Below are 25,526 nucleotides of genomic sequence, written 5' to 3' on the forward strand. Positions count from 1 at the left end.
TCAATGATCCGAAACATCTTTACTGGGCACAAACTACATGAGTGGCCGGTATAGTTCTACACATTCTACAGGTATTCAACTATTCGTTGGTACGAGCGATGTTCAAAGTACGTCTGTAGCTACGATTGTTACAGACATCGGTGAAGTTCATCATGTTCAAACCACCAACTGTTTTCAGCTTGTGTTTTTGTTTTGTGTGTCAGTTATTTTAACTGGCTCTATCAGCGGACACACATAGCTGTCAGGATTTCCTGTATAAATAGATACACTCAGAGCTTATTACGCCCATGTACACAGTGTTTTACATGTGCCACTCCTAGGCCCTGGGATCGATTGCCATACCTTTAAACATGTACAAGTGAAAGGATGTCTCTCCTGATCATAATCCTGTACCAATGTCAGACCAACAATATGAAATAGCATATATACTGGTAGGTAATCATGCTGGATGAAGATGTTCTCAACCATCCCTAATGCATCAGCATTCATACTTACATTTATCTCTTTCAGGTGTTGCTGCGGAAGTGTGCAATAGGTTCCATATTTCATAATGAAGATGATTATGTTTTACTCAGTATGGACAGAAATGAAATAAAGGTAAATTATAGAGACAAACAACAGAGATTTCACATTGCCTCAGATTTTTGTATTCAAATTGTCATCAGATAAATATGTTCAATTTAATCCAAGATTTATGCAAATAATCAGTAAAAACGTGTCTGTTTATTTGGGTAAACATCACAAATGTAGATGCGTTTGTACCACATTTACTCATTTGTTAGATTTTTTGTATGTTACTTGGTATGTACTTGAGGTTTTTATAAACTCAGTATATATTACAACTAGCAACCTTATCACTATGATCATAAGACACTGGACGTTTCGCACAACCTTGTTACTATGATCATAAGGCACTGGGAAGTTTAATATATCCTTGACATAGCCTACTATCTGAACTGAGAAAGCTTACAAATGTTTACATTCATTTACAGTATATTGATGTTATCAAGGTATGAATTGCAAGGCATAGTTTCTAATATCTAGTTCTATTGTTTTGATCTGATGACTTTCTTCAGTCTCGTTAATCTTTCAAACAAAACTCAAATTAGCCATCATCAATTATCATCAGTTGTCATATTGATACAGTACATGAATTATATCTGCCATTACTCTGTGGATACTGTGTTTCTATGCCAGTATTGTACCATATGTCTCCTTCTGTAATCTATTATTTTCCATGGGATGACAGATTTGGCCTATAGGATCTGAAGTTAATACAGAATGTTTGAAAACACTAAGTTTATCACATAATGATGGCAGTCAATACTTTCAGCCACATCTTCAGTTTGACGGTCACTTTATCAGCTGTGCTTCAGATGCGGGTATCCATATATGGAAGTTTCAAACACTTACGTTAATGAGGTAAGTAATGCATTCATGGCTATACCGGTAGATATTTCTTGTAATCTGTAATTTGCAATAATTTCTTACTCGATATGCATTATTGTTGAAAAAGATGTCAACAGTTACTGTTTTGCAAAGCCATATATTATTTTCATGGATCTCCTTTTGGCGACTCCATCTTAGGAACAGTGAACCTATTTCATAATATTCATTATGTTTCACACCAGAATTCTTGAATACTTCAACTTATGTCGAAAATTTCAACAATATTATACAGAATTAGACTAATCTATACAGCAGGAGGAAAAGTAGGCTAGCTCTATGATCAGGTACATTCTTTGGATATTTTCTGGCATGAATACTTGATTGCTGTGAATGACAGAGTTTGTGAATCAGGTAATATCCATTAATCTTGAACAGTGAAAATGGAAAACTTCAAAGTAGAAATTGGCATCGGCTATTGGCAGTGTAAATGACAATTGTCAAATCACTTAGGATATCACTGTTATGTTTATCCTATTTTTGTTACAACCACAAATGTTCAGAAGTATTGTAATATTGCAAACTCTAGGAAATACTGCAGTTGCTCAATGATCCCACCATGAAATAATCATACAGTGTATTGACACATTCTGCTTACCATAATGTTACATGGCATATCACTTCTAATACTGTGATACATTTACCAAATTTATCTCTAAAGGTTACAAACTATATTGAAATACCAAATTTGATTTTGTTCCTTCATAACAGATTCCAAGTATTCTTATATGTTGAACATGCTTTCCTATTTCACCTTCAGTGGCTAGAATCTCTTGGCAAAATACGTCTGATCATTTCATCAGGTTCAAGGTCCATAAAATTTCAAAATAAGTGAAAAAATATTGTTTCTCAGGTAGATTGCTACCAGAGAGAAGTTGAAGGTAACACTCTTGCATTGATTTTTTTTATCTTACAGAACTATTCCTTGCACAGAAATTACCAGCTGTGCATTGCTTGGTATTGGATCTGTCTTTGCATTACTGCTTGACCAATACAATCTGTGTATTCTTCAAGTGAAGACAGGCAAACTTGTCTCCAAATTCCATCTTCCTGCATACAGAAGGTCCAAGAGAGGATCCAGCTTTCTGGCTGGTGACACAGCATGGTTGCATGGCTTCAGTTTCAAGGCTGAACAGGGCCTTGTGTTTGCCACTAGTATGCAAAACCACAGTATCTATTTAGTGAAATGGAAGAAGAGTGTTGGAGACAGCTAGTAATTGCTGTGCACTTCATGTACAAAATGTAAAATATCTCGTGTGTCGTGATCAGGCAGATAACATTCATGTGGCATAGACTGCTGCTATTGTATACCGGGTATATCCTTTCATATCAATATGACATTCACTCATTGATTTAATATGTTTGCAGAGGACAGTGAACACTGAATGATGATAAAAGTTCTGTGAGGAAATTCTAATTTAAGAAGATTGCATTATGTTTTCTTGCATATTTAAAATGCCATGCAGGATATCTGTGAGAGAATATTGTGTTATCCATGATTACTAGTAAGACCTGCAAGATGCCTATAGATGGATCAGATTTTTATTGATGGCTATGAAAACCTAGTAAGTTAGAAAGGGAGCAATGTCAGGAATCTGATAGAAGGTGGATAAATATAGAGGAGGTTTATATTGAATGCTTTTCTACAATATGGCATGTCTTTATACTGTCTTTCAGTGGACTACGGGGCTAGATTTTAAACTCTTTAGGTAGCTTCTGATGGTGTATATTGTATTTCAGTGATTTGATTTGAGAAATACAGATACTCATTAAAATAGTCAAGGAATCTCTCTGTATTGTGTTTATGATGAACCTTTCGATTCTCTGTTTTTAGCCCCCCGGACAGTGTCCTTGGGGACTTATGGTTTCGTCATGTCCATACGTGCGTCCATGCATTCGTTCATTCATTCAGATATCTCAGTGATGCCTAATGAGCAATTTCATTCAGGCTTGGTACAATGATTATTACCTATGACATACATATACACGTTAATTTGTTTTGTGATCAAATCCAATATGGCCACTTGATGGCCATTTTGTTTCCTGCATTTGATGTCCGTGCATCCGTTCACATAAATTTCTCAGTGATGCTGGGAGCGATTCCATTCAAATTTTGTACATAGATTACTCCATATATTCTACATATGCACAGTGAATTTTGTTTTGATCCAGTCCAAAATGGCTGCATGGCAGCCATTATGTTTCCTTTCTTTGACGATTGTGTGTCCGTTCATGTAAATTTCTCAGTGATGCTGGGAGCGATTTCATTGAAAGTTTGTACATATATTACTCTCTATGTCATACATAAGCAAGCAGATTTTTGTAATGATCTGATCAAAAATGGCCGTGTGACAGCTGTTTTGTTTCCTGTATTTGAAATCCATCCATAGGGTCTACAGGATTCATCCACAGGTGCTCAAGGATGGCCAATTAAGAGATAATAAAGAATAATGCTATGTCCATGAATAGGGGCTCATGAATGCAGATATTTCAGATATGCCTGATCCAATTCTTTTCAAACTTAGTACAAGGATAATACACTTTGGCATACACAGTCACACAGCTAAGTGCTCATTTGCATAGACACTATTAACCGAGTCGCGTCTGTTAATTTTATGATTACACTGAAAACCAGGTGATTCAGAGTACTTTTTCCGTCGAAAAAATAACATACAAGATGTGCTAAAAAATAAATGACAACTACCACATACGTAAGTTACATGTTGAACTATGCTGCTCAGTGATTTTATTCCATAATCTCCTTTATTTATTTCAAAAACATAGGGCCAAAGTCCCTGAAGCTACTATAGACATGGATACAAAATTAAGTATTTCCTGACTGTATGAAATGATCTCACTAAGGTCATCCTAGGGACATGTAAACCAAATATTAACGCTGTCTGACCAGCGGTTTTGAAAAAACAAGCGACTCAACAGTTGACAGAGCTCTGCTGTGTTATGTAGAGAATAACCTTTTGTGACACATGTATTGATGAAGAAGGTGGATATCTTTGATAGCTCATTTCAGGATGGCCTGACCAAAAATGGAAAAAAATTCCCTAAAAATACAGATTTGCATATTTCATGAGACTATATTAGTCTATAATAGCAAATAAACGAGAGTTAATTACATTCTAATTAAAGTAAACAAGACTTGCTTAAAGCAAGATTTACGTCATAATAAAACAGCATATCTGTCAGGTTATAAAGAATTTTCAGCTGGTTATCTTTTAATATCAGTATTTTCATCCTATTAACCAAGCACATTTTAACTTTCAAATTAACATTGTAAGTAAGTTCTGTTGAATAAGTTGAGACTGTACGTACTCAGAGAAAGCATACTGAAGAGACAAATGTTTGTAACTTAAGAAGTTCAAGGTCATCAAAAGCATTGTAAGGAATCATGTTACACTTTCATTGCACTGTTTACACAGATTGCATAATTGCTATAAATAGCACGAGGAATCTTACAGCTCAGCTTTACCATAAAACCCTATCACTTTGACCACTCTTTTAATTGACCACTCTATTTTTTTCCTCAAAAAGTAACCTTATTTTATCCTTACCAAGTCAACCATAAATGGAAATTAGAACTTTCTCTATCTCTATTTATTTGACCACCCTATCATGACAAACTATTATGAGCAATTTCTTTTAGATAACATAAACGGTGGTTCAGAATATATCAAAGTTGGGATTCAGGAAAGTTGCCTTTACATGTTTTAATCCTCCAAGATGGTAAGCATTTCACTATGAACTGTCAAAAAAAGTTGAACTTTCTGATAATTCCACACTAAAATTATTTTGGCTTTGATGATTTCTTAATTAATTCAATTATTTAAAATCATATTAATTATTTTTTTCTGGGTGAATTGATAGGGTTTACACAGTACAAGAATTACATACAATGTAAGTCAAATTTTGACCAAAAATGACAAAAAAATTCCTTAAAAATACACATTTGCATATTTCATTACAATTTGAACAAATCTAAGTTGGGTTATCCTTAGGGACCTGTATACCAAATAACAAAGCTGTCTGACCAGCGGTTATGAAGAAGAAGATTTTTTACCAAAAACGCCTTTTTTGGCATTAATTTGCCTATTTTCAACAATATCAAAAAATTAAAGTAGTATCTCAAAATCATATTTTTCATCTACACAACAAATATCAAATCAGTAAGTACTGCGGTTCTCAAGATATTTGAGTGGACGGACGCCTCACAAACGGACATACATACATACATACATACATACATACAGACTGACGACGGACGCCGGACGAATACCCATCCCAATAGCTTCTATAGACTATAGTCTATAGTAGCTAAAAATCATGTCAAACTATGCACTCGCTGTGACACAAATCCATTGGCCAGGTTCTGAGCAATTTACTGCAAAACCAGAAAGATAGCAGAACTAAGGATTGGCAGAAAGGTAGTTCCATATAAGCTCTATCGAATTGGTGCTTTCTGAATTTTTAAATGCTTGCTTTACGGTAGATGTCAAAATTAACGATCCGATTTCCTTAAAAACTGAGAGACCACGCTGGTCGCCATGCTGGTCAAATGAGTCTAGCGACTGTGGCAGGCATATCATAACCTCTGCCTATTCTTATTTTAATATTAAACGTGACGTCACACACTGTGTATGCTGAATTTTGTACGCTGGGTTCGAGAATTAGGTAATTTTTGAAAAATCACCAAATATTCCAGAGTCAGCAGTCTTCAAACTTGTTAGAAATATTGTTTATAATCCCAGGCATATATTCATCTATTTTTAAACAAATCTAAGACTTGTGTTACGGTAGGTGTCAAAATTAAAGTTCTGGTCAAATTGCATAGCAATGAAAACATTTGTGTGTCTTACGCTCAAAAATATCACTAATTTCACTTAAAATCGCCTGAAAAATACTTTTCAGGCAAGGATAGATAACTAACCGATCGTGTAGCAAAGATCTCGTGGATTGAGCAACTCAAGCACTCAAACCGCTCAAAACTAACATTCCCATCGCGATTCATTTCAACGAAAATCAACACACCATCATGACGGGATTTATATTTGAATTGACTCGACCAAAATAAATGAAACTAATGCTATGTACATTAAAGATACTGTGATATAACATTATTGAAAGTCATTAAGCATTATATTGCAGCCAATTCCTTTTTTAGTGCCCACAGACACTGTCCGGGGGGACTTATAGGTTTGGTCATGTCCGTGCGTGTGTGTGTCCATGCGTCTGTCCGTTCACACAGATATCTCAGACATGCCGTGGTCAATTTCTTTCAAACTTTGCACAAGAATAGTACCCTACCCCATACAGATGCACGTTGATTTGTTTCACAATGCGATCAAGTTTGGCCATGTTAGAGGACTTTTTAGTTTACACCTCCATAGACTCCCATGTATAAGGCAGTTCTCCATAGACTCCCATGTATAAGGCCAATAAAAATAAAAATTTAGTTTCTCATAGTATTCATATTGCAAAAAGGATGCAGTGACACAGTTTTTAGTCCCCACGGATAAAGTCCAGGGGCTTATAGATTTGGTCATGTCCGTCTGTGAGTCGATTCGTTCAAGCAGATATCTCAGACATTTTGACAAAATGTCACATGACCTTGGAGACCTTTGACCTCAAATATACATATTTGTCCATAACTCAGTAACCACAAGTGCTAAACCTTTCATATATGGTATAATGGGACACCTTATGACGCCACATATTGTACCTCATTAATTATGTGCTAATTTTGAGCGAGCCAATAGAGTTAAAGGTCTGATTTTTGGTAGATAGGGATAACTTAGCAATACAATTTTTATTTGACAAAATGTCACGTGACCTCAATGACCTTTGACCTCAACTATACATATTTGTCCACAAGTCAGTTACCACAAGTGCTACACCCTTCATATTTGGTATGATTGGACACCTTATGACGCCACATATTTTACCTCATTAATTATGTGCATATCTAATTTTGAGCGAGCCAATAGAGCTAGAGGTCTGATTTTTGGTATATAGGGATAACCTAGCAATACAATTTTTTGACCAAATGTCATGTGACCTCGATGACCTTTTACCTAAAATATATGTTTATGTCAATAAATAAGTAACCACAAGTGGTATGTCCTTTATATTTAGTAGGATGGGAGACCTTATGACAACACACGCTTTACCTCATTAATTATGCACATATCTAATTCTGGGCAAGCGAATAGAGCTAGAATAGAGCTAGATTTTTGGCATAGAGGGATTAATTGGCAATACAATTTTTTTTTCAAAATGTCACGTGACCTTGTTGACCTTTGACCTTAATTATACATATATATGCATAACTCAGTAGCCAAAAGTTATATACGCTTCAATTTTGATAGGATATTAGACCTTAAGATGTCACATTTTGTACCTCATTTATTATGTGCATATGTATTTCTTGGCCTGTCCAATACAGCTAGAGGTCTGATCTTTTTTTTCTGATTTAGAACCATAACTTAGACATGCCTCATGTTTCAAATTGGAACAACAACATAGACCTATGTGCCCATAGATCTCAACATATACACTCCAGTGATACTTCTTAATGACCACATTTCCCTGCTCCATCAAGACTAATACTCCTATTACAAGTGGGGACTATGTCATTGTCAATGACTTGTTGCATATTAAATGACTTTTCCCAATTTGTTATATACACCTGAATTGACTTGACCAAAGTTGATGAAACTTGCTATGTACATTGAAGAAACTATCATTAGGGGAAGACTGCATCAACTTGCATGGTACCTGAAACCCGAGTCCTTGCCTGGCCAACTCGGGTGACAAACAGTAGACTTTTAATCCCTGAAGGTGTGAATGTTCCATTGTTATGTTTATCTAATCCAGCTGGTGCCATTGTAGTACGTGCCATTGTAGGAAAGGCAGGTCTGAGAAATTGATCCTCATAGTGAAGTAGGGTATTCCTAAGTTAATGGAGCCTTCCTGTAATGAATATAACATTATTGAAAGTCATTAATTTGTTTTACTTCAGCCAATTCCTTATTTGCGTATGTAATGAAAATTTCTGATTAGGGATATATATCTGAATTGACTTGACCAAAGTTGATGAATCTTGCTACATATATTTAAGATACTATAATACAGCATTATTGAAAGTAGTTAAGCATTTTTACTTCAGCCAATTTCTAATTTGCATATTTGGTGAACTTTCTTAATTAGGGATATTTATCCATATTGACCAGACCACAAGTTAACAAAACTTGTTATGTACGTTAAGGATACTATGATACAACATTATTGAAAGTCATTTTGACATTTTTATTTCAGCCAATTCCTAATTTGCATATTTAATGAGAACATTTCAGTCAATTCCTAATTTGCGTATTTAATAAGTTTTCCAAATTAGGGATATATACTGGGATTTACTTGATCAAAGTTGGCAAAACATGCTATGTACATTGATGAATGTTCCATTGTTATGTTTATCTAATCCAGCTGGTGCCATTGTACTCGGCCATGTATATATTGCAGACGACATCAAAGAGGACCACAACACAATTTTTAGGTTGTGCAAATTCTTTCATTTATTAACCAATTATAACAATATTGAAAGTCATTTGGCATTTTCATGTCAGCTAATTTGTAATTTGCATATCTAATAAGCTTTAAATAGGTTTGGCATATATAGCTTGAAGGACTTGACCAAAGGCAATTACACGTGCTACATTAAGTGGTGATACAATGACAGTACTCATAGAAATTAATTATTTTTATTTCAGCTAATTTCATATTTGAATACTTTATGACCTTCAGAATTGATCTGTGGTGAATATTGTTCATTATGTTGATCAGAACACTTCCAATTAAGTTGCAAACATTTGGCAAAGGTTCAAATTTTCACATAAATGCAATATATAATGAAACACGTCAGCATTTTCAGTTCATACCTGTTTTTTTGTAAACATAGGCATGACATCCGATCTATCAACTCACCTCCCAGAAGTTTTACACCCCATGTTGTCTACTTTGTCTACCAATGTGGTGGACGGGACTCCGCTCAGGATCAGATGAATATCTGGTAACGTGGCTTCGATCCAACTAAGAGAAATCCCGCTCCCCAACTGTTCCACACACACGTTTTAAATGTCCTCTCCGGCTACGCCACTGGGTAAAGACCCAGAAAAACGCCCTGGGTAGAAATAGCGACTATACAACCAACGTCCTAAGCTAAATAACATAAGGATCTTGTGATCGCTGAACTCCGGACTGGCTACCACAGCAAGGAAGGGTTGAAATTAACTTAAACTCGACAGAGCTGAGCGACAACGATGTCTACACTACGCCATGGTATAAAAGACATTTTGTAATGCTTTAATTGTGTTTGTTCGTGGTATTCTCAGTCGTCCACTCTTGTCGATAGGTTCATTGTCAAAGTCACTGTACAAGGGATCAGTCGTGTCAGGTAATATCTGTGTCACTTTATGAGTAAGGCATCTGTTATAAAGATCTTGAATGGGTGCCTGGTTTTATAATTCTACTGGCTTTCTTAATGATTTTCTCCAAAGTGCCCTTGTCATGACGAGAAATCACATCACATACAATACCAAAGACAGGATACTCAAAATTGAAGCATTGTAAAACATGGAAAGGCGTTTTCGATTAACATTAAATGATCTTAATTTACGAAAACAGTTCGCATTTCTTCTAAAGTCAATGTGCATTTCCTTGGTCTTCTTTACATTAAGATGCTGGTAATTTTCTTTACAATACTGTACAAAGCGACTATCAATACACTGAGAATGACTGTCCTGGTTAATTTTGTGTACCAAACTTGTGTCATCTGCAAACTTGACAAGAGCAACTACGACAGTCTGCCGTATATAAAGTAACAAGAAATGGGGCTAGAACAGTACCTTGGGGTTCACCTGTGTTAGAACTAATAATGTTTGATTTGATGTCAACTAATCGAACATATTTTGACCTGTTTGTTAGATAATTAATGATCCAGGCGATCATGTTTGTGGGGACCTTCATTTTCAGTAATTTCTGTACTGAAAGATGTGGCTGAATGGTATTGAATGCACTTGAGAAATCTGAGAACATAACACGAACAGATTTACCAGCATGATCAAGATGTGAAATAATATTGTTAAGAACCAATAAAATTGGATCATCAGTACTCCTGTTCTGTCTGTATGCAAATTGATATGGATCAATAAAATCTTTAACAAAAGTAATAAGTTTGGTAAGAACAATGCGCTCGCAAACTTTCATAAGTGCTGACATATTATACAGGACCGTTTCCATATTTCAGGAAGAGAATTAATTTTGAAAATGATGGAAAATATGTTGGCAAGTTGATTTGCACATATTTTAAGTAAGCGATATTCTATCGGGACCGGATGCTTTTATGGGGTTCACATTGAATAATTTGTTCACCTCCTCCTCTTTTGTCGAAAAGAACTGATCATCATGGCGCCCAGGAGTTCGTATTTGTATGTGTTCACTGGAAAAAATCATGACAGTCGAACCTATTATACAATAAATTGAGTTTGCTTGCATAAGTATTGTTATTCTGTGGACACAGATTGATAATGTTGTATGCATTGTTATGTCCACTCGTAAGTTTAACCCTTTCACCCCCTGTTCCCTGTCCACAGGTCCAACTCTACCATAGAAAACGATGGATTTGGGACAAACCCTGGTGGTGAAAGGGTTAAGACCATGCCAAGCACGTTTCATATTATTGCAAATAAAGTTTTCCTCAATTTTTTCCTTGTAAACTCTTTTTTCCTTTCTGATGGTATTTTTCAGTTCCTTCTGAACTACTTTAAGTTCATCTGTGACTTTGACGTCAATTCTGCATAAAGGTTAATTATCAGGTTCAGACAGGTTCAGACTTTGTTAATTATGTGTGATGATTATACCTTATGTGAGAAATCTAGCAAGTACATACTGTTCTTGTGTTTATGATCTTGGCCATTGATACACGTAGGTACCTTGGCACCAAATACGTCAGGGAAAGACGTTGCATTTTATTTGTGTGTAAATAAGGATTGTATGCATTGAATTGTATATACACGGTGTCTTTACGAACACCAGCTCAGACGAAGGGACAACATCTTGAGAGAAGGAACTATCTGGCAATATGTAGCATCCATTAATAAGAAATAAACGGTGTTATCTTTGAAGACTTGGAGTCTCTACGCTGTTTTTGTATCCCAATATCCTCTCGCATGGCGATTCCCCGAGGAAGATAATTGTCGATGGCAACACATGGTGGCAGAATCCGGGCATACAGAGCAAGCTCTAGTTGGAAAAGTTAACACCGAACGAAAAATACGTACAGTACGATGGATGCAGCCGAGAACGAAGGTATAAATGTGGCTGAATGGCAGCGCGATGTCACGGCCAGGTTGGCAGAGTTACAGGACATCGTCTCTGGAAACGGCAATTGTTTAGGACCGGGCATTTTCCATGGTCACGAAAATGAGAACGTGCTTCGATGGTGGCAGCGATACACTAACTTTGCGGACTTTCGATGCTGGTCAGATGAAAAAAGACTCAAAGGCTTTGGCCTTTACTTATCAGATGAAGCCAAGAGGTGGTTTCGGAATTTACCTGGCAATTGACGGGCTGACATGGAAATCTTAGGAAAGACTTTCCTTGAGCGATTTGATAAGTGTGATCCTACATGGTTGTACGATAAAATGCTTTTCAAATTGAAACAGCAGTCTTACCAGACAGTCGACCGATATGCATCACTGTTACAGCTGAAGGCAGAGAAAGCCAGGAAAACCGACAAAGAAATTTTGTTGTACTTTATGAATGGACTGAAACCTCCACCACAAGCATTCATCGCAGGAATGAATCCCACCGATTTTACAAGCGCCTATGAACACGCGAAGACGGCCGAAGTTGTCAACAAACTGCAACAGGAGCCAGAGGAGGAGCCAGCAGAGTTAACGGAGGAGATCAAAGAAAGAATCGGACAATTGAAAGAACTTGTGAAAGAAATGTTGGACATTGGATCGAACTTGCACGAACAATCGTGTCAAAATGACTCACAGCAGACAGGCAAGAGACGACGGAAAGTACAGAAATACGGAAAAAGAAAGGCTGACAGCAAAGCAATACGGTCTAATCGCCGTCAAGGTATTTTACATAATATTTCGAAATGTTTTAGAAATTCAAGAGACTATTCCGATAGTAGAATATGTTATAATTGTGGGAAACCAGGGCATATTGCCCGTCAATGTGTTAAGAAGTTTGTAGGGTTTCACCAGAGCAAATTTACTAAGCCAGCTGTTTGTGGGATGTCATTTACTGAAGGTGAAACTCGAAAAATTTCCCATACAGATTGTTCCTCCGGGAAAGGGAATACTTTTGAAGAAAATTTCATTCCTGTGTCTATCTGTTATAACAGAAAGGTGAATTCTTTGATTGATACAGGGGCTAGTATTACAGTGGCTCCCATGCGATTATTAGATTTAATTCCTGAGTTACGGAAATATCCGATTTTGACATCAAATTATAGTTGTGTACAAACAGCGGGGAAGGGAAAATTGAATGTTGTTGGGTTTATGAAGATACCTGCTTATGTTGGAAATAAGCGTGTAATGTTGAATGTTAACTTAGTTGATATTCTCACTCATGATTTAATTTTGGGACTTGATTTTTTGAAGCGTTATAGAGCTGTCATTGATTTTACTGCAAATAGTGTTAAGTTACAATCTGATGTACCATTGAGAACTACGGTCGATATGATAATTCCCCAAGGGCGTGAAATGATAATTCCCGTTAAGGTGCCGTATAAGTATGCAAATGGAGTGTTAGGGTGTTTCTGTGATAAACAGACCCGATTAACGCCTGGTGTTTTAGTAGCTAATGGTTTGGTGTATTCGAATAAGAAATCAATGCCAATGAGAATTTTGAATACATTAGATACAGATGTTAAGATCAAGAAAAATAGTATTGTCGGAGCATTTTCGCCACTTCATTTCTCAAGTGAAATTATTCCACTGGTTGAACCCATGATCAATAACGTTGCTAGCAGTCACAGTCAATCACAATATGAGAGAGATTACTTGCTTGGTCAATTGAAACTTGATGAGTTAGACATAACTGATAATCAACGTAATCAACTTAAAGATATTTTACTGCGTAATGCCGATGCTTTTGTTGATTCTAGTGGTAAACTGGGCCACACATGTGATTTGATTAAGCATAAGATTCAATTGCAAGAGGGTTCTGTTCCGTTTCGTTGCGCCCCTTACAGAGTGACCCCTGATAAAAGGCAGGAAATAGAACGACAAATTGACAAGTTATTAGAAAAAGGTATTATCGAACCATCTACTTCTCCTTTTGTAAGTCCGGTGGTTTTAGTTGCAAAATCCCATTCTTTTAGATTTTGCACAGACTTCCGGCTTTTGAACGGATTAACTATACCTGATTCCTTTCCCTTGCCAAGAACAGATGAATCTTTAGAAATGCTTGGTAAACAATCCCAAGTATTTCTCGACTTTAGATTTGCAATCTGGCTTTTTTCAGTTAGAATTGGATGAAGAAAGTAGGCCAAAGACAGCTTTTGTCACACATCAAGGGTTATATCAATATCGGAGGCTGGCTCAAGGGTTGAGAAATTGCCCCAGTTGTTTCCAACGCACCATGCAATATGTCCTACGTAACATCAATTGGCAGTATGTTTTGTGTTATATTGACGACATCATTATTTTTAGTAACACCTTCGAAGACCACCTACAACACATTGACACTGTTTTGACAAGATTACGTGAAGCAGGATTAAAATTGAAGCCTAGCAAATGTCAATTTATGAAGCACAGTGTTAAATTTTTTGGACATATAAGTAAAGATGGCTTTTCGGTTGATCACAGTAAAGTAGAAGCTGTAAAGAATTATCCCCGCCCTCACACAGTCACGCAATTGAAGTCATTTTTAGGAATGGCAAATTACTATCGGAAGTTTATTAAGAATTTTTCAATAATAGCAAGGCCTTTACACAAATTATTGGGAAAGGATGTCAAATTTGAGTGGACTGATAAATGCGAGGAGGCATTTAAGAAATTGAAACAGATACTATGCGAAGCACCAATTTTGGGGTACCCTGATATGAGTAAAGAATTTATTTTGTATACTGATTGTTCTACTTATGCCCTTGGATTTGTTTTGGCACAGCAGCAAGATGGCATCGAGCGTGTTATTTTGTATGGAGGACGGAGTTTAAACTGTCATGAACGGAATTATTCTATTACGGAGCTAGAGGCCCTTGCCGTTATACATGCTATAAGATATTGCGATCTGTATGTAAGGAGCAATCACATTGTTATTCTAACTGATCATTCAAATCTAACTTTCATGTTTAAACAAAAGATACCAAAAGGTCGAATTGGTCGTTGGATAATGACATTGCAACAATATGATTATGAGATTGTTTACAGGCCTGGAAAGAAACACATGAACGCTGACGGGTTGTCAAGGCGACCATATCGTCAAAGCGAAGGTTTTCCTTCCGACGTCACAGATCTTGAGATCAGTCCTGAAATAAACTATCGACCTGATCACAGTCCAAAGCTGGTTGATAAAGCGGTCAATACAGACTTAGTTCAGCCTCCTACCATTTCTAGTTTGACTGTTGAGAGCAAGGAAAGCTTAACCAAAGGTTACGCCACAGGCCAAGACACTTTCTTAGATCAGGAAACCCATACCGATAAGGCAGACAATGAAATTGACAAAGAAGTTATAAAAAACTTATGAAAGGAACAGAGAAATGATTCGTATTTGATTAACCTTTTAAATTATATGGAGAGTAACGAACTACCTGAGAATGAACAGTTAGCTAAGAAATTAGTAAACATGGCTCCTAATTATGATATTGTTGACGGAGTTCTATATATCACTATTGGAAACCCACAGGGAAAGCTACGACGAAAACTGATTGTATTAGGCAGGTAGTTATCCCCAAATCTATGAGGAATTATGTGTTGAAGAGGGCCAACGATTGTGTCCTGGGTGGACATCTTGGTTGCACTAAAACACTGGAAGTTTTGAGACAAAGGTACTTTTTGGAGCGAATGCCTCGAGATGTTAATATGTATGTTAAAACGTGCGCCCACTGTCATACTAGGAAACGTGCTGTGCCCCCGTCCCGTGCTAAATTACTGCCGATTCCAGTTTCTGGACCATGGGATCGACTAGGAATGGATATCGTTGGACCATTACCCCGAACTTATGATGGTCATAAATACATTTTAGTGCTTACTGATTATTTTTCAAAATTTCACTTAGCCTTCCCTCTGAGAAATGCCAGGGCAGAAACTGTGGCCAGAATATTGTTTGATGAAGTAATTGCTACATATGGAAGTCCTAGAGTTTTGTTGAGTGATCAAGGATCAAATTTCTTATCTCAGGTAGTAAAAGAAATATGTAAATATTTTAGTATAGAGAGCAAAATGTCCACTCCTTACAGGCCCCAGACAAGCAGATTAACGGAACGTTTTAACTGTGTGTTAGTTGACATGTTATCAATGTTTGTAGATAGCAAACAGAAAGATTGGGCCGATATATAACTTCTGTGCTATTTGCTTATCGAGTTAGTCCACAAGAAGCAACAGGGCTATCTCCCTTTTTCATGTTATACGGAAGGGAGGCAACCCTCCATATGGATGTAGAATTTCAACCAGTTGAGGGTAGAACACGAAATATAGACACTAATTTGAAATTCTTGGCAAGTAAAAGAAACATAGCCAATCAGTTAGCAAGAAAGAATATTGAGAAATATCAGTGTGAAATGAAAGAGCGTTATGATCGCCTTATTAAGAAATCTCAAGAGTTTAAGATAGGAGATGCGGTGTATTTGTACAAGCTGTCAATTAAGCCAGGAGTAAATAAGAAATTTGTTCACAAGTGGACGGGCCCCTACATTATTTCAGAAAAAGTGAGTCCTGTTAAGTATAAGTTACGACTTTTGAATAGCAATAAGAATTATCGTAAGGTGATCCACGTAAATAGGTTGAAGAAAGCTTATTTGCGTCCATCAGAGTTTAATTCGTCGACTTCTGATGAGTCTGAAGATGAATTACAAGTTCCGTTTCAATCGTCAGTAGCTGATGAGATCAGGAATTCTCCTGATGACGATGTTAGTTCAGCTTCCAGTCAGAGTGTGCATTCTTACAATGATGATGACAATGAACATTCAGTTCACGAATATTTAACAATTGGTGGTGATCATGACAATAACGCTCCACGATCAGTGGGCTCAGAAAGTGAACAGGCACCTTATTATGAAGTTGAGAAAGTTGTAAGGGGTCGATATAGAAACGGCAAATTACAATATTTAGTCAAGTGGAAGGACTATTCACACAAACATAATACGTGGGAAGATGAAAATAATTTGAATGATGCCGCACGAGAGTATTTACGAGAGCACCCTGTGAAAGTTACAGGCAAGGCATTGTTGTCTTTTTTACGAATTTGCTAATTGGTCACATATAAAGGTGAAACGAATGTGTGGTCACCGGTTAGTCTGGGATGTATGATTGGTGTGTATGCAAGGCCGGCCTAAGTATGTTAGAACTTTGTGAGTGGCGTAACTCGATTCGTTTGCCCCTGAATGTGATCAAATTCACGAAAATATGAATTTATAGTGATGTATTTATCTTCTGAAATTATTGAGATTAGTCCTTCCACTTAAAGAAACCAAAAGAAAGACGTAACTGAGACTATTTAAATTTAACACGCCCTTAATGGGAGCTACATGATGTGAAAAAGACGGGAATAGTTTAAGCCGTCATTCTCTGAAATTTGAATTGAGAAATCGGCGATAAAACCCACTCTGCCTCCTATAATGATGAATTTTTTGTGACTGAAGTTGTACAAGATATGAAATAGAAATGCAAGTTTCGAAAAAGAGAGATATTAATGATGGTTCTGTAATAAGTAGTGATACAGAGAAAAAAGATGAAACAAAGGAAAGATTTACTTTTCAGAATGAAGGGATATAATCTTTCCACTTTGGGTTTGTAAGAAATTAAGAAAATATTCAGTGTAAATTGTAGTTAGAAAGGGCCCTTATTACTCATTATTTATGTATATTTATGACGAAATATATTAACTGTTGTGTAGAACTATTTAACACACTTTCTTATGTAATTTTTCTTCTTTTCTTTATTTTATTAGTGGTTGTATGCTTTTCATTTTACCGTTTTTTTCTAATTGCAAATTCATGCGGGACGCATTCATAGAAAGAAGGGGAATGTTACAGAGTTCATTGACTTTGACGTCAATTCTGCATAAAGGTTAATTATCAGGTTCAGACAGGTTCAGACTTTGTTAATTATGTGTGATGATTATACCTTATGTGAGAAATCTAGCAAGTACATACTGTTTTGGAGTTTTGTGTGAAATCTAGCAAGTACATACTGTTCTCGTGTTTATTATCTTGGCCATTGATACACGTAGATACCTTGGCACCAAATACGTCAGGGAAAGACGTTGCATTTTATTTGTATGTTAATAAGGATTGTATGCATTGAATTGTATATACACGGTGTCTTTACGAACACCAGCTCAGACGAAGGGACAACATCTTGAGAGAAGGAACTATCTGGCAATATGTAGCATCCATTTATAAGAAATAAACGGTGTTATCTTTGAAGACTTGGAGTCTCTACGCTGTTTTTGTATCCCGATATCCTCTCGCATGGCAATTCCCCGAGGAAGATAATTGTCGATGGCAACACATCTTTAGTTTTCCTGGCATGGAGTAGTCGCTTTTTGTTGATCAAAGTCTTTACGGCTTTAGAGATCCACGGTTTAGTGTTTTGAAATATCTTATATTGTTTTGTTGGGTACGACAGAGTCTACGCAGACATTAATGTAATCGCCAACTGTCTCTACTAAGTTGTCAATGGATGTTGAAGAATCTAAAAATACGTTCCAGTTTGTACACACACAAACACACACACACATATATACACACACACACACTTCAAGTACAAAGTAATGAAATCTCTATGACTTAAGTTTTATGAATTCTGCAATCCTCAAATAGAAGACTGCTATCTGAGGATTGCAGCACGCATGAAACTTAAGCATGAAACTTAATATATATATATATATATATATATATATATATATATATATATATATATATATATATATATATATATATATATATATATATATATATATATATATATATATATATATATTAGGTAATATGACATCAAATCGATTCCAGCAATCATTATCATTCAAGGCAAATAAATTACCAGGTCCAATAAACAGTAAAAACAAACACACAAAGAAACATAAGATCACTGACAAAATCGGTAGTACAATCTTGAACCACTATATAAGTGGTGGTACCAGGTGTCCGGAATGGGTAAGCGTACCCTGCTAGCATGCTACACCCGTCAAGATTGAACTAGTGTGACAAAGTTATTGTACGGTAATTCAGCTATCTGCTAAATTACTGTTCTGTAAAGGTTTTTTTAATTTTTCACCCTAAATCCATGCGCTAAATTTTATGACACGTCAAAAATCCTTGCACGAATAAATAATTGCGACCCAACCCTATAGTTATTGTCCAGTCCCTACGCAGTAACAGAAATTAGTCATCGATAGGCCTAAAGAGTTTTGTGTTATTTATTTGGGAGATATCATAAAGATAAAACGCAACAAATATTATAATGATGAAGGTTTCTGACGCCATCATTAACCCTGGTACTACCATAGAAATAGTATACATATATGCCCTTTGTTTTTAACTCTCTTTTCGCCCCATTAAGGCTTTTGTCATAGAAAAGTGAATAAAGTGTAGACTTCTGACCTCTGTTTCGACAAAAGCAAATGTTATAGCACTTTTGACCGATCACTTTTGTACAAAATGTAAAAGTTTTGACCAAAGTATTAGATCCAAACTATAGACTTTCGAATATCCCCAATGCAAAAGAAAATTGTAGTCTTTGCTTGTAGTTCGAACTCTCCATACCTGCATACCCAACCGGGGATGAATGTCCTTACGCGAATTCCGGATAGTTGATGTTCAGGTATTGATATGGTAGGCGGCGGTGCACATTGTCGTCCGATCAGATCTTCTGAAACTGCCCTCTTGAGTCAGCGCAAAGATAGATTTCGGTGTATGATAGATTATGCGTGGTGGGTTTTCGACTCCACTGTCTATGGTTGACTTTGCAAGCTGAGAAGCAGCTTTAATGTATGTAACAGTTGCGTGTTTGAGTTTCTCAATATTAAAGACCAATTCTATTATCACTCTAAATGTTCCTTGTGATTGCGAACAAAACGTCTTCTGTTTGACAATGGACGATGCCACGAGACCCAATTTCACGACAGTAAAAGAATCAGTTAAGGTAGTATGCGCCTCGAAAGTGAAAGACTTAAACTTTTGCTCAAACTTTCCTGAATGAAACATTCAACCATTCTCTTACCTAATCAATAAAAATCGGATTGGAACTAGCAAAACAAAGTATCGAACTATTTGCGATATTTGAAATTCACAATTGCCGCCATTCCTGTGTTAACTCTCATGGATAAAAAATTAAATTTTGGATTTTCGAAAAACTAAGACGGTATTTTGTTTTCTTTCTCTAAGAGCCTTAAAATGAACCCCAACAAGTGGTAGATCAGAAAAGAATTGTAGAAATTTGACAGTCCGACTTTCTGTCCTCGAGGCGCATTCTACCTTAAAAAGAAAATTTCAACTATATTTGTGGCAAAAACATCGTCTAATTTGCATTGTCATGATCTTAACGTTGAGGATATAGGTGATCGACGATGACCGAGGAATACTTCACTTCAGGACCGCAGAACATATTTAAGGGAGCATTCATTTTTTTGACAGGAGGGGGGGGGTCGGTGGAAATCAGGGGACTTTTACGAAACCATTTTAGGGGGTACAATTTTACAATAAATGATTAGGGGGGTAAAATTTACGAAGGTTTGTATGGAGTTATGGCAGAAAAAAAAATTGATTTTGGAATTTCACCGAAATGTTGATTTACTATACATAATTGTAGTCTGTGAGGAAACTATGAATAATTGTTTTTGAATACAAAACCAGCTAAATCTGTGTATTTATAGACTCCTGATTATTGACATTAGGATGCATGTGTGTGCAATAAATTTTATTTTTGAATGTAACAAAAATATTTATTCACTGTAATTTGTAGTCTATGAGGAAACTACCGGTATGGAGATTTTTTACAATAAAAAACTTGCTAAATCTGTGCTTTCACAAATTTTTGACAATCGATATAAATGTACATGATGAGAATATTATGTTTGAAAGAACAGATGTGAAAAACAAATATGATGTTGGATTTTCACCCAAGTGATTATTTGTAAAGTGATTATTTGTAAAGTTCAAAAAGGATTCTTTGAATGTTCAAAGGTCAAATGAGAAATTATATGTCAATTAAGATATTATTGATATGAACTGTGACATCTGGGGGAGGGTCATTTTTTGTGCATGAAAATTTGGGAGGGTTACTCTTTTTCTTGCAAACACTTTTGAAGGCCCAATTTTCACCCAAGGGCCATAGAGTGCAAAAGGTTCATGAATCAAATCTGATGATTTTTTTTTGGGGGGAGGGGGTCGGTCACATTTTACTATGGATGAATTTGAGGGGGGGGGGGGAAAATTTTAGAAATTTAATTTGGAGGGGGGGTCGCTTTTTTGCATTTAATTTGTCGCTTAAGTTCCACCGACCCCACCCCGTAAAAAACGAATGCTCCCTGATTGGACTGACAATCCGCTACACTGTCAATGTCAACTTGTTGATCGCTAATGATATATGTACACAGCTTTTAGGCCTCGATCGTGTAACTTTTACGCTTACTCCTTCCTTCATGAGAGCAGTAAGTGAGGAAAGAATGATGATGATAATTTTTGATTGATTACTGATGTGTCCAAACTGAAATTTACCGTGGACGAAAAGGACAATTCTCCGCGCTGTGTTAAATTTGTCTCCGCGCTGTGAAAAATCTCCGCGCTGTGCGACTTCGTACGTCAACAATTCACCTCTACCGGTCAATGCGAAAACGAATACCGTATTTCATCGCAAATAATTCTCGATCGCTTGTCTTATCGTGCACTCTCAATATTGACCTACCAACTGAATCAAGAGGACATGGAGGATAGTCTGTTATCCCATTTGTTGCAATTTTGACGTGAGAGGAGTTTAAGTTAACGTGACTTCGCGTTCACCCGTCTGGTCAGCTGTCAGCACAGCAAAAACAGCAGCAGGAAAGTTGAAGTAATATACGCAAAGCTAAATGAGATTGCTCAATTCTCGTCGACTAGAGTAGAGGCCTATCAATCATTCTGTATTTGTTTTTACATCACTCAGTACACTGTAAGTCTAGTCGCCAGTGTATGCCGGAGATGCATGGTGGTGCATGCCTCCTTCCCAATAAGTCGTTGATTCCATGAGAAACTTATTGCCGCGATCAAGTTCACTCTATGCATGCGCAATGCTACTACTCAGGGTTTACCTCAAACAAGAGTGAAGACGTCGTAGAATTATATTTGTATTATAAAGGAAATGAAAGTAATGCGTCAATACTTGCCGAAATGACTACAATTTTAGCCATATCATCTTAAGCGAAGTCGATGTACAGCCTTAATTTGATGATATTTGCCAACATAAACCTTGTAGTTGGATGACAGATATAATTAGACTCGTATTTCTTTACTGCAATGTCAACAAATGACACAATGTACTGAACTGATAGATTGTGTTGCCATTTCAAGTATTTTTCTTGTTTGAATTTCGCTTGGGAGTTCACTTTAATGAACATCAGCATGGCATTTGTTATTTTATACGAACACTATGTGCATCAACGTAATTAACTGAAGTTCTCACATATTGAGTTCCCACTATGGTCACAGCTTGTTCAAGTCAACCTCCGAACGCCACGCTATCTCATCAGCAGTCTATGAAATATTAATACTTCGAACAAATTACTCCATTGACAATATAAATCTACCAAACAAAGGAATGAATGATATTACTTGAGGTTCTAAGAGCAGAAATGAACTAATGTACAAAATTATTCTTCTATTATTATCCAAATTATTCAATGCTGTGTGGACTGCTTGTTGCTCCAGGAGAGCTAGATATCTCTGCTGGCTTGTATTCTGCTGATGTAGGTTGAAGGTTACAGTATACTGGAACTTCGCGATTAAAAATGTCATCGAACATTTTGATAATTTGAAACAAGAACACACATTAAATTTCTGTATCCATATCATAAAATATTTCTATTTATATATACCTGTATCTCAGAAGAGATCATGCTTTGGGCACAATACCTAATGACGTTGCTAGAAAACGGGGTACGAAAGTAAGAGTTTACTCTGTCGATGAAACCGTGCGATGTACTTTAGATTAATGTTCCACCTTGTACTCAAATCAGCAGTGCCTTTAGGATGTTGTTCAGGACGTCCGAGAGAGAGAGAGAGAGAGAGAGAGAGAGAGAGAGAGAGTGTGTGTGTGTGTGTGTGATTGATTTATCTGGAATAAAATCTGAATCATGTGAATCGAGAGAGAGAGAGAGGGGGGAGTGCGCGTGCGCGTGTTTGGGGAGGGGGGGGGGAGGGTGATCAGGAATAAGAATCTGACTTTGCTTGACTGAAAGATCCGTCGAGATCCGTAGAGAGCGTCCTCGAGCGACGGATCTTTTAGTCTATAATTTGGCATGATCGATGGCATTTCCGGAGACCAATCTTTGCAAGCAACCTGACAACCACCGTCGTTGTCACAATTACTAAAAATCAAATGCAATATATTTAATTTTTTTTCTTATTAAGAGAGAGCAATTTTCCTTCACATACTCTGCTCAATTCAAATCTAACAGGCTATAATAAGTTCTCGATAAAGCACAGATCCTAAGGGGAGAACCATTTGATTTCTGGGGGGGGGATATGGAGGATTTGAGAAAAAAAATTTGTTGCAAGGTGTGATAGAAGAAAAAAAAATTTGATCCTGTCATGGCCTGAGAAAAATAAATTATCATAACATACAGAAGTGAAAAAAAAATTGTCACAATGCACCAGAAATTAGCAAAATTTGGAAACCATCTTCTCATGTATTCTTTGCCGGCGCGCCGCAATAGGCGGCGCATATGTTTTTACCACAAGCAATTCTTATGTTGTTTTTTTCTAGCACTTACGATATAAGCATACACTACATAGGTCTACTTTACACCTCAGTACACTCAATGTTTTCCTTCCCTTCTCTGACCCAAGAAGTCATATTTCAGGACTTCTGTTGCAATATCTCAATGGCATAGGCACTATCTAAAGGGGACCATTTGACTTCTGTAAATTGTGAAAATTCAAAACACAAGACAGGAGTCAATAAACTAGTGTTAAAACCATATATTATTCTCTCAATATAAATATGTTAGAAAGATGTACCTTGACAATGAAAAATTGAGAAACAACAAATATAATGCAATACAATGTGTGAGCCTTGTTTCTCTGACCACAAAAGATAACATCTTCCCTGAGAACTTACATCTATGCTTGGTCATGTTAATCATAATATGACACCAGACGCCGGATCGCTCACTATAGAGTCCGTCAATAGTGGCGAACTTTCTCAATAACTAATCTGGCACAAGAATGACGATGACAATGTAAAAAATATCAGTGTTCAATGTCATTTTCAAAGAGTTTTACCAAGTGCAAAATAAACTGAAACTCCTCTCAGATTGCACCATTAAACACATAAATTTCTCAAAATTTCCAATACGAGAGGGGGAACCCCCCTCTCGTGCTCTCCCCCTTGGGGTATTCTAACAGTTTCACTTAGTAACAAAATTAAAAACACCTCTCCGATTGCACCAGACTGCACCATTGCACACATCAATATCTTAAAAATTTCCATGCAAGATAGGGGAAACCCCTGTGACACTCTCCCCTAAGCCTCTCGCATGTTCTCCCCCTGTACTTTCAAATTCTGCCCGGTCAGATATCCTAGTGAAAACCCTGTCATAATACCCATCCAAACCAAACAATATACTATATTGTTAGATACTGCGTGAGCTTTTATATCTTTATTTTATTTTGACTTTGAATTTCGTTTTGATGTGTTCACCTTTTTGAACCATCATGAGATAACTGATGATAGTGTAGCAGGGTACATTAGGATTTGAAAGGTCTTTACTGTTGCTGTATTTTGTAAATTTTACAATTACATGTATTGGTATTTAACTTTTCTAAGTGGGGAGGTGGGGGGGGTCAGTCAAAATTTCAGAGTTAGAGAGGGAGGTTACTCAAATTCATCAGGGTTGGCGAGGAGGGGGGGTCACTTGAAATTTTGGAGTTTCAGGCCATAAATAATGACAGCTCCCTTATATACAACGCATTACAAACTTGATGACCAATAAAAAAAAAATTTGCACTGCTACTCCATTTGAAAAAAAAAAATTGATGCAGGTCAGACAGTAGAAAAAAAAATTGCAGTCACTCTGACAGGAAAAAAATTTGCTCCCATACCCATTTCCTCCATACCCCCCCCAGAAATCAAATGGTTCTCCCCTAATACATGCGAACATTACACACTACCTAGCTGTCTGTGATCCCTCCAAGGGTAGTGGTCTCATGCTTACGGTCACGAATTGGTTAAACACACGCCGCCAAGTTCGATGTGAATTCTCGTACATTTATGAATGCCCGTACGAGGTGTGGCGGGGTGCATGTCTCGTACTTTTGTGAATGCTCAAATGAGGTTTATGACCGTTAGCATGAGACCACTACCGGTCCCAGGTCCTGTATGTAAAGATACGCATGCGTAGCATTGAATTGAGTGAACCTTGTCAAATGATACTCAAGTGATCCACTGAAATACGGTTAAGTGACGATAAATTATTCTGATGATCGGAAAGAAATCGTCAAGCAACTTCAGAATGAAAATAGAGTGGCTGATGTATTATTGCTTAGATATGCCACGTCAAAGCTGGCTTCGTTAATGTGATTGTAACTTTAGGTAGAATGTATTCCACCCACATATTTTATGACCTTTAAAACTCTATGA

The 25,526-nt window shown here is 36.8% G+C and overlaps 2 protein-coding genes across 3 annotated transcripts in view; both read left to right on the plus strand.

The window, feature by feature from the left end:
* The window catches only part of LOC139116294 (F-box/WD repeat-containing protein 2-like), a 64,134-nt gene extending 60,911 nt beyond the window's left edge, over nt 1–3,223 (plus strand). The window contains 3 exon segments of the mRNA XM_070678917.1: nt 511–597; nt 1,250–1,422; nt 2,363–3,223. Of these exon segments, the coding sequence (XP_070535018.1) occupies nt 511–597; nt 1,250–1,422; nt 2,363–2,660 (558 nt within the window). The 3' untranslated portion in view covers nt 2,661–3,223.
* A 2,367-nt stretch (nt 3,224–5,590) lies between these two features.
* Nucleotides 5,591–18,118, plus strand: LOC139116295 (uncharacterized). Of its 2 annotated transcripts, XM_070678919.1 has the most exons (3): nt 5,591–9,010; nt 9,413–12,777; nt 16,536–18,118. In XM_070678919.1, the coding sequence occupies exons 2-3, from the start codon at nt 12,087–12,089 to the stop codon at nt 16,940–16,942; spliced, it is 1,098 nt and encodes a 365-aa protein (XP_070535020.1). In that variant the 5' UTR covers nt 5,591–9,010; nt 9,413–12,086; the 3' UTR covers nt 16,943–18,118. The 2 variants fall into 2 exon arrangements, with proteins under 2 accessions (XP_070535020.1, XP_070535019.1); XM_070678918.1 differs by having other exon boundaries at nt 5,591–12,777.
* Nucleotides 18,119–25,526: the final 7,408 nt, after the last annotated feature.

This window comes from Ptychodera flava, chromosome 17, assembly GCF_041260155.1.
Source record: "Ptychodera flava strain L36383 chromosome 17, AS_Pfla_20210202, whole genome shotgun sequence".
Lineage (NCBI taxonomy): Eukaryota > Metazoa > Hemichordata > Enteropneusta > Ptychoderidae > Ptychodera > Ptychodera flava.

What these genes read in the sequence shown, in the direction of transcription:
- LOC139116295 (XM_070678918.1), top strand. Translation starts at nt 12,087, where the DNA reads ATGGAAATCTTAGGAAAGACTTTCCTTGAGCGATTTGATAAGTGTGAT. An exon ending in TGGGATGTCATTTACTGAAG is followed by an intron (nt 12,778 to 16,535) that starts GTGAAACTCGAA and finishes ATGAGTCTGAAG; the next exon opens with ATGAATTACAAGTTCCGTTT.